General features: G+C 31.7%; 1 protein-coding gene across 1 annotated transcript; it reads right to left on the bottom strand.

Moving 5' to 3' along the window:
* Nucleotides 1-5,287: 5,287 nt before the first annotated feature.
* Nucleotides 5,288-8,456, bottom strand: LOC133315428 (glycine-rich RNA-binding protein 2, mitochondrial-like). Its single transcript, XM_061517059.1, has 5 exons — nt 8,323-8,456; nt 7,069-7,224; nt 6,910-6,978; nt 5,839-5,945; nt 5,288-5,537 (listed from the first exon to the last, which is right to left on the bottom strand). The coding sequence occupies exons 2-5, from the start codon at nt 7,190-7,192 to the stop codon at nt 5,430-5,432; spliced, it is 408 nt and encodes a 135-aa protein (XP_061373043.1). The 5' UTR covers nt 7,193-7,224; nt 8,323-8,456; the 3' UTR covers nt 5,288-5,429.
* Nucleotides 8,457-10,819: the final 2,363 nt, after the last annotated feature.

Here is a 10,819-nt window from a genome sequence, read left to right as displayed (position 1 = left end):
GGCATATATAGAAATGTGGTATAGAAGGAGGACAAATGTCTAAGTAAAAGCAAGCAAGCAAGCACGACAAGGGAAAGTTAGAGGCAATTATATATGTATCTGTATCTGAGCTGGACGTGTAATAATATGGGTGGGGTCTACTTCAAGGCTTGTGGGTCTCTCATCCATTTACAAAAAATTTAAATTGTGAATATAATTTTATTTTATTTTTGGTACATTGTGAATATAATTTTATGTCATATGTTGTTATGCCCTCAATTTAACTTTAATCGACTATATGGACACAATCATCATCCCAATTTGATGTGTGTATGTTTTTTTTTCTTTTCTTGCAAGTTCAATCTCTTTTGATTTAAAACTAAGGGTTCGCTTTTTCTGTAGTTACTTATCTGTAGTAAGCTAATACGACGTCGTTTTGGGACGAAAATCATAGTATTTTTGTAATTTTAATTTATTTTAGGGTTATAATAGTCTTTATATTTATAACTTTTTAAGATTTAAATATCAAAATGACGTTGTTTTGGAAATAAATGCAGATAACTTCTCTGCATTAACTGTGGAAACATTTTTTCCCTAAAACTAATTTTCATTTAAGTACTCGTGAGATTCCCTCTTTTGTAAGTATTTATGCTTAATCCCTTGATACTATGTACGAAAGCTCTTTAATTAATTAGTTTAAAGTTATTCATCACTTAATTTACTTATTAAAGGTGAAGTATGTTCTTTAATCTTATTAATTAGATGCATAATTTTTCTAACAACCTTTTATCATATAATAGAGATCATCTCTAACACGTTGAGCCGGGTGAAGATGTGACTTACATGCAGGAACAACGACCGGAATTTAAGATTAACACCAACCAATCAAAGCCACTAGACAGAGGTTGATTGCAATTTAAGATGTGACTTACATGTTGGATTTCTCTTACCTTTATCTGTTTAGCTCTTATATATAAATTGAGCAATTATTATTCGCATTTTTTCAAAAGCACTTTTTTTACTGATATACTTTTTTTATATCTCTAACAAAAGAATTATAATTGGAATTATTTTTTATTTTATGATGTATTTAAAAATATCACTTATCTTAGTTTGGAGTGTATATATTTTAATATGATTTATATTAAAATAGATATATCAAATTAAATTTATTTGAGATTTATATTACCATATAATAAAAATAACGATTTATAATTTTACATACAATACAAACACCCATATAACATACTGTGAATATGTGAAAATTTACTCATTTAATTCTTTTAATAATTATTATTACTTACACTTTATTGTTCAAAATATACCCTTCACTTTAAAGCGGCATCTTCTAGCATACACCTAAAAGATCGAAGCATCAATATACCCACCCATTTCTCCACGTAAGCAAAGACATTTAGAAGAGAGAGTAAATTCAGTTTTTTTATTTTTACTTTTACTTTTTCAATCTCTGTTGCTCTTTGGGTTTCAATAGTTTTAATTTTCGAAAATTTGATTTCAAGATCACTCGTTTGGGTTACGAAAATTTTATTTACACTTCAATTTCATTACATCATTCTTACATTATTTTCTTTTTGGCAAAGGCAGAGAGAAGTGGGGAAATTATTATGCCATGGTTGCTCCAACTTTTTAAATTTATGTTTGTATTCCTTCATATATAGTTGATAGCCTTGACAAAATAAATTAAATTTTCATATAAAGACTTTAATTATTAAAAAAAATTGTATGAATGATATAATATTTACTATCAAACAACATTATTTATCGATAAAAAAAGAAAGAAAAAAGAATGTAAAAAAAAAAAAAAAACTTAAAAAAAACCCTTCATATTCTGCTCTTACTTTTTGGGTAATAAATCAAGAAAAACACATTTTTCAATACATACTCTTTCTTTATTTTCTTTTCCCAAATAAGTTGGTAAAACATAATACGTAAAAAAAAAAATAGTTTGCAAGAAATATTTTTCTTTAATTTACACACGAGTCTGATATGTAATCAATATTTCAATATATCGTACGTAACGGAAATAGTTAGCAATGTAATCTCAAGTCAGTTGACCTTAACACGATATATGGTATACCCTTGAAAAAAATTAGTTGCAAATTGAAATGACGCCAAACTTTACTCCTTTTAGTCATTCTAAATCCATATTAGGTATAAAAAAAAAATGACAACGTCTATCTCTTTCGTTGAACTTGTTAAGAGTCAAGACGCTGAACTCCAAGTTCCAAAAGAGAGAAATGATATAACATATTTGTCCATTCAGTTATATATGTCGTTATAACTTATGCATCTTATTTTATGTATGTTAACGTACGGATAAAAGGTTAATTAAGAAGTGAATAGACAATATAGACACGTTTATCTTTAATTTCCACTAAAGCAACACAAGGTTATTTGATAGCATACAATTATATATATATAGATAATATGAATAGAATGAATGGAACATAACCTTTCACCAAAGAATGTGAAATTGTTATTGATTGGTAAGCTGTTGGGTCTGTAAGATTGTGACGTTCATGTAAGTGGACCAGCTAGAAGCCTAGAACAGGACAAAGACACCCAAACCGACAACCACGTTATGGAAGTGCAATCTCAGTAGCTTTTGTTATGACTTGAGTGAGTACAAAGGCATATGACCCTACGTTTGGGTGATATCTCACTTCAAAACGGAAAAAAAGGATCGTCGGCAATCCAGGAAAAAAACTGCACCTCATGCTATCACGCATTTAATGCTTGCCACTTGTTTAACAACTTTTATTGTTTATTTTGCAATAAAAAAAAAAAGAAATATATTTATCATGTTGAATAGACAATTCTGTGTCGTGCATATAAAAAAAATATGCAACAAAGAAAAATATATTCTCCTAAAAAAAATTGTAATGGTAGAGATTATGTACAGTTTTCTTCAAAACTGTAGTCTGTAGACAATGTGAATCCCTTCAAAACTTTGAACAGTATGACATCATACTGTTTGACCAATTTAAGAAATTTATGACCTCTCTCGCCAACCGTTTCATCCGTTAATTTTTAATTTTTAACGAAAAATTCGCATAGATGTTGTGTTGTATATGTCAATTCGCAAAACACGAAATTGGCCTAGTTAATCTTCTTACAAATGTATTGTGTGTATATTATTCGTGTTTTATCGTGTCGTGTCAACTCATAATAAATAATATTTCGAGATTTAGGTTGGAACACACTTTGAGGTTTATTTGTGTCATGTCTTATCAACTTGTAAAATAAGCGGGTCATGTTCGTGTCAGAAGTTTAACTCATTTTCAAATTCATGTCACACTCATATTGAATGTATTTATATTCATATCATATCGTGTCAACTAGAATTGCGATCTGTACAAATCAAATGATGGTAGCTCAGTTGGTATATGAGAGCATGTGTTTGATCTTGCTCACTAATATTTTTCGGAGGAATTTAAAACATTGCACCCGAACAGGATTGTCTCCCATAAAAGATAATTGTATTATCCTACATAACACAACGAAGATTGAAATGGGGGGGGGGGTGTTTATAATACATTATAAAATTTAAAAAAAAAAAGTGAGTAGAAAAGAATTCTTCGTCTTTTTCTTGGCATTTTGCATTGTGATTCGTGTTTTCTACTATGATTCAGGCATCATAGATCTCGCAGTAGTGTTTAGAAACGACTGCTTTGGTGCAAAAATATCCCCAAGTTCATTTTTGAATAACATGTATTTGGATATTAGTTGCTCATACCACCAATGTGAGACTATATATCTATATATCTCAACACGCTCCCTCATACAAGAGCCCATTGAGCTTGAAGAGTGGATGATGCAAGGCTCAGCCTACCTGTGCTAAGAAACTCCACAAGAGAAAGTGGGGGGGCGGCGTGGCTCTGATACCATGTAAAGAATCTTGGGATACACCACCTCAAAAGCTAGCTCAAAGGGTGAGAGTGTCCAAAGCCTTATAAACTCCATATTAGTTGCTCATACAACCAATATGAGACAATATATCTCAACAGACGCTGGTCGTAGGTAAACAACTTCAGAGCGATGAAACAAAAAGTCGAGCATGCTATTTCACAATTGACAATTCAAGAAAAAGTGGCATCGTGATACTTTGTCATAGAGGTATCTAAATTTATATGGACTTCTTACATAAAAACTCAGCGTGCTAACATAGTAAGAGTGGAAACAGCTACATGAAAAATACAGAAACCAAATTATGGAACATATCTAAGTCTAAAATTCTACAATTGTATTGTCTGCATATACATTATCAATTTTCCCTCCTACTTTAATTTTTGAGAAATGCTTTTCTCCTTTCACATGAGACAACATTTCATTCCTACACATACATCGACTTCCGTGTCAAGCTTTTATTTTTGTTTTTTTTTTTTTTTAAATTGCTGGTCCCACTTTTTTGTTTCAGTAGGAGACAACTCTTTTCTCCTTTTAAAGGAGAAAAGTATTCCCCTTAATTTTATCATATCCATCCCTCCCACAAGCCCCGGGGTGCCAAAAATGTAATTGTAATATACAATATGTTTATGCGAGTTATAATTTTATGAAGAAATGCATTAGGATGTCCAAATCTTAGACCCGTGAGATTTACAATTTACGAGAGTTTGAAAATTGGTCAAGGCAAAGAACCTCACTCAACAACCCACATCTAGGAAGGCTTTTTCTGTACACCCGTAATATGTGCACTTTTCATTAAAAATGTGACATTCGAATTAAAAAACCATTTTCTTCTCTCTTCCGTACACATCACAATCATTGCACAATTTTGATTGCCTCGTCGCAATGAGCAACCGGAGTACCGTAATAATTTCACACATTTAGACCATGCATTCAATGATTTTATCAGGAAAGACATGAAACAAGGATATTGATGATGCCAAGACATTTTCTAATACAACAATAGCTTTGAGATATGTTTAACACTTAAACCATTCTCTTGTGGGTATTAATTGTACATGAAATTGCCTAGAAAATAACATTAACAATTAAATTATCATTCAAAAGTTGAATGGTTATGGAATTACTTATTAGGACTTAGAATATGCACTACTCACAAGCTACTAAAACCGGAGTGAGTAGCAGTACTGACCAGAAAGAGTTAAAGCGCTAACTCCACATTATATAGTGGCATATGTCAGGCAATGCTCTAGAGTGCATTTCCTGTTCTTGATTGAATAGGAACTATATACAAAATGGTCACTAAAATTATTTCCACACATTGCAAATAGTTGAATTATATATGAAATTTGCAAACGAAATTGAAAATTATATAAACGTACATAGTAATGTTCTTTCTTATTGCAGTTCATAAAACGAAGTACACATAAAAGTCAGGATTAAAAACATTATTTGATCCATGTCAGTGTATACAAAATTGTATATGCGCTACTGATATAGCCAACAAACATGAAGGAACAGACTTAAAAGGCTGGGCCACCAAAATCATCATCCCTACGATAACCACCAGATCGAGGTCCAGCAGGCCTATCATTTGCATAGCTCACCCGAATGCTTCGTTGATTTAACTCCTAAAGAACAAGAGCATGTCAGTCAACTAGCAATAATTAGTATTAGAGTATGTTGTAAAGCTTTAAAGCTTTACAACATACTCTAATAATTAGGGACAACACTTTGTTTAAGGATTTTGGGGAGGAGGGGGTAGTTTTTTCATAAAATAAATAAACTAGATTTTAAATTATTTTATTTTATTTTTCAGAAAAGAAAAGAAAATAATATTTTCCTTTTGGCCCCCCTTACTACATTAGCTTAGCTCTGCCCCTGGCAATGACAATAATGTTAAATAACAGAAAAGCATTCCAATAATCCTACCTTCCCATCCATTGCAGAGAGTGCTGCACCTGCTGACTCCACATTGTTGAAGTTGACAAATCCAAATCCCTTTGACCTTCCAGTGTCCCTATCAGTGATAACCTTTGCTGTACAACACAACCAAATTAATTATGAGTTTGCTTAAACTACAACAAGACCAGGAGATTCAGGCAGACTTCTCTTAAGAACATGCATAAGATCCCACCTCTTCTAATGTTTTTTCCAGTTTTAAAATACTAAAAAACAAGAGAAATGAAGCATTTACTTGAATATGCCAGCTCAAATACACACATTATGACCCAAGAATATAATTTTCATAACTCTTACACCATAAAAACACACCACAATCTCTGCTATGATTAAAGAATCATATCCAGGTGAATTCCCAAAAACAGAATGGCAGAATAACTTCTTACAAGCAACAAATATCTAATAGTGCATCAGCATCTGAACGCCAATACTTATTCTAATGATAACAGAGTAAAGTGGGAAACGTGGTACTATATCCAACCAGGCAAAAATATTGAACCACAGATGAAGTGTATTATTAATAAAAGACCCAATATAGTTTTGCAACTTGAAGCAAACTGAAATTTAAAAGGAAAAAAAGAAATAGCTACTAGGGGAAATGATGAAATTGACATCCTTGCACAAGCATGATGTTTATAGGTAAGTAAAGGTGTAGTAGTAGTAGTAACAAGAGCAAGAGACCTAATTATGATTGGTATGAAACCTAAATACTCAAAATATCATAAAATTTAGGCATTTCAGATGCATCCGTTCATGACGGGACTTGTGTTTTACACCACACCTGCTAATTGGTTTTTAACAATGTATGTTTGAGTATATGCCCGTATGCAACCTAAAAGGAAATCGCATTATACTCAAACCTAGAAACAAAAATGAATCACTTCTCTGAAGTACAAATAGAATAATACATGCTATTATGCTAAAACTACATTGCTTCTTTATTTTTATTATACAAACTACGCTGCTTCTTTGTAACTTTGCAATATCCATTTATTTCCATTGTCAACACCAGAGTACAAAAATACAGCAAACTGAACTCACCCTCGACCACATCACCAAAGCTTGAAAATGCATCCCTAAGAGACTGCTCATCAACACCATATGAAAGACCTAAAATAGAAAAAGTTAAAATAATAAATATTTATAAAAATGCCAAAATATATGGTTTGCACCCATAATACTTTCAACAATAGTCATTACCTCCAATGAATAGCTTAGTTGAAGACATGCAGCGAACATAATTAAGCATAGATGCAGCAGGTGCTTGTCTGCTCTGAGTAGCACTCTGCCTCAAGAGATTTCTGAGGTTATTACACAATGCCATTATGATTTTCAGCTGTTAGGCCTCACAAGTACCTGACACCACCAACAAGATCGATATTTATTATAAACACTTTAATCATGCTTAGATGCTTACAACAAGAAGAACTGAATAAAAATTATAAGTAGGAACCACATCATGAGAAAATTTTAAATACTTTTCCCTAAAAACACACTAACAACCCATTTGAGCAGGCATCACTATAGGGTTAAGCCATAAAGGATACTGCAGGGCAGTGGCGGAGCCCGGAAATAATTTTAGCCAGTGCCAAAAAACCCAGCCAGTGTCAAGGTTGTACCATTTTTGAAAACTCAACCAGTAACCATAATATTTAAAGAAAACATGTATCCTTTTTTAAAACCAGCCATACCAAGGCCCCAACTGGTCTCAATGTGGCTCCTCCATTGCTGCAAGGTCAGATTCACCTTAATAGGGATAGAAAACCAAAACAACTTCTGCCTTTATATTTTATGGGCATTGCCATCAGCATGTGGGAGACAAACAAAACACAAAACAATGGCAAGAGATTGACAACACAAACGCGCAAGAACAAGGAAAATCAAATCCCAGACTGAATAAAGAAATAGCAACATCAGCAAAAAGTACTTAATCGTGGCAGAAAATAAATTCTGATATTAAATCACCTCTCTCCCTGCCACTGACCCAGTACAATAAAAAATGCCTAGTAGGAAAGACGGGCATCAACGCAAATTACAAAATCAGTTCAAATACATATGTGGGTATGCACAAATTGCACTTCTAAAGTTACAATATCAGAATCAACCAAAACTAACAGATAAAAATAAGTTCCATTATTTCTCACTAACACAATCCACTTCAGAATCCAAATACCACTCAAAACATAACAACGTTATTGTACAAAGGGAAAAAAACATACTTACATTTCATTTCGAGAAAACAAGTCTACAAATTAGCGAGGGAATTACAAAGACAGAGAAAGATAAATAGAAATGAAAACTCTAGGAAACCCAAAATGCCCAAAGAAACCAATGAATGCTCAAGAAACGGTTCAAAAAAAATTGAAGAGAAAAAATAGATCAATTGATATAATAAAAAAAACAGATAAATGCATTGAAATAACATATAATATATATTGAGATTTGAGAGATTACCTTAAAGAAGACGAGAAGCACTGAACAGCAGCGGCTAGGGTTTAAGGATTGAGGTTGAGGGTATAAGATTTTTTGGGTCATTTAAATGATCTTGCCTTTTATAAGGTGAGTGGAAATGAGTGATGGAATCACCTGCGTGTTACCTTTGTTGAAACTTACGACCACTTACTTCGGTTGTATTGTATCCAATCAATTTGATTACTTTTTATTAAGTCATTGTGCGATTACTTTCAATATTGGCGGATGTATATCTGGACAAAATTGATTTCTAATAAAAATTGACTTTTCTCACTGTAAATTTATTTCTTTTTACTCAAAATTAACCAAACACGTTCGGTTACACTTTAAGTCCAATTTTTGACAACGAAAAGTGATTTCTGCTAAAAGTTAAAACAAAACTGACGTGCATAATAATATTTGTATGTTGAGAATTAATATAAGTTTTATCAAAATTTAATTATGATTTTAAATAATATTAATTTGTCAAAACTTTTAGTGAAAATTTTGTGGCTCTCTAAGACTTTTTTGGCTTAAGAGATTAAATGAAATATTAATCGGATAATCAATGATAAATAAAAAATAAATTATTAAAAAATATAGTTTTATGAATTAAACTAATAATTAATTGCTAACCAAATAAGTTACGCGTGTATCTTAAAAGGAAAAAACTTACGTGAGCATTAGTACGTTATGGATGTCTTCCAATAAACAAGATAAATGTTTAATTTATTTTCTAATTAAAAAATTTGACAATTTACATGCGCTCTATATATATATATATATATATAAAAGGTAAGATTTTTGATACTGGTATCAAATTTTGAAATTTGACACAAAATTCTCACATTTAATTTTCGTCAATCAACGGTTATCATTTATTGAAAATCAAATTTATTAATATTAATTCTCAATAAATGATAATCGTTGATTGACGAAAATCAAAGATTGAAATTTGATATCAAATTTTAAAATTTAACATCGATATAATCCCTTTTAATATTCTCAAAATATATAATAATTTCTGTTCTTTATTTTTTCTAAAAGCAATTTTTTTAAGTAATATGGGAGAATACTAACAATTGTTTTAAAACACAAATAGTAATTTGGAATTTCATGGCAGTACGATTGAATAATATGTCAGTTGCATGTTCACGTTACGATCCAATTAATATATGTAAATTCACCCTCGTGGATTATGAAAAAATGGAGGTAATAACAAGGTTCGAATTTTAACTTCCTAGCCCTAAAAGCTAAAGATAACATGCCAAGGATTAAACTATGATCTAATTGAGAATAAATTTTTAAATTGATCCTCAAATATTAAACGTGTTATTATATTAATTATTTAAAAAAAATTCGTTACGAAATTACTATCCCATAAACATAAAATATCTATCAATTCCATTTTTTATGTTACTAATTTAATTTTTCACAAAAACAAATGCGATAATGTTTTATATCTTTAAGAATTTCGTAAAAATACTATTAGCCCATCAACATTTACTCTCTCAGTGAAGTAACTCGAGACTAACATTTGAAGAATCTATTTAACGCGTAAGTCGCACACCTCACGGACATTCTGTCACGGTTACAAGTATAGAAGACAAACACACGCATCTTAGTGAGTTGTTAAGCTTGAAACTGTCTCTACTCTCTAGAAGTCAATAATGTCAGTGTAATTACTGGAGATCAATTCTTAAGTATTCGTCTAATCCCTATACTAATTCATTATTTCAAATAAATATTGACTTGTGCACTGGAGTATTGCAGTTACACATCCCATCTATTCCTTGCAGAACTTGAACATCATGTCAACTCAGTCAACTCAAAAGAAGGAAACTCCAATCTAAAAAAAAGTTACCTACCTAGTGACGTTAATTGAAACTGATCAAAATGTATAACTAGCCTCGTAAATTCTTGAGCTAATAATCACTAATTAGAGAGAGAGAGAAAAATTATATATATATATATGGAAAAAATATTTCTGCAGTTAATGCAGATAAGTTATCTGCATTTATTTCCAAAACGACATTGTTTTAGTATTGAAATCTTAAAAATTTAGAGTAAATATCATTTTTCGTCCCTGACAAATTTCACGAAGTCCTTTTTGGTCTTCAACAATTAAAAAGGGACATTGTGCTCCCTGAAATTGTAAAAAACAAGCCACGTTAGTCCTTCTGTTAGTGGGGCTCTAACGTCGTTACAAACGGTGCTGATGTGTACCGTTAAGTTGCTGACTCACCATGGAAAAAGCCACATGGACAAAAAAACGACGTCGTTTGATAGCTTTTCACTTTTTTTTTCCTTCTTCTTCTCCTCTCTCCAATACGGTTCAGGGACCTCCCATGTTCTGATATCCATTGTTCATGGCTTGAACACTATTCTTGTTTCCTCCACCTCCACCTCCACCATTTCTAGCCTGTGGTGCCCCACCTCCATTTTTGCCACCATTGTTTTTGTTACCTCCACCCTGATTCTGAATGTTTCCTCCTCCTCC

This window comes from Gastrolobium bilobum, unplaced genomic scaffold (assembly GCF_033153095.1).
Source record: "Gastrolobium bilobum isolate Gb01-03AN ecotype WA unplaced genomic scaffold, APGP_CSIRO_Gbil_v1 utg21167, whole genome shotgun sequence".
In the NCBI taxonomy this organism is placed as follows: Eukaryota; Viridiplantae; Streptophyta; class Magnoliopsida; order Fabales; family Fabaceae; genus Gastrolobium; species Gastrolobium bilobum.
This window is presented reverse-complemented; position numbering and strand designations above follow the sequence as displayed.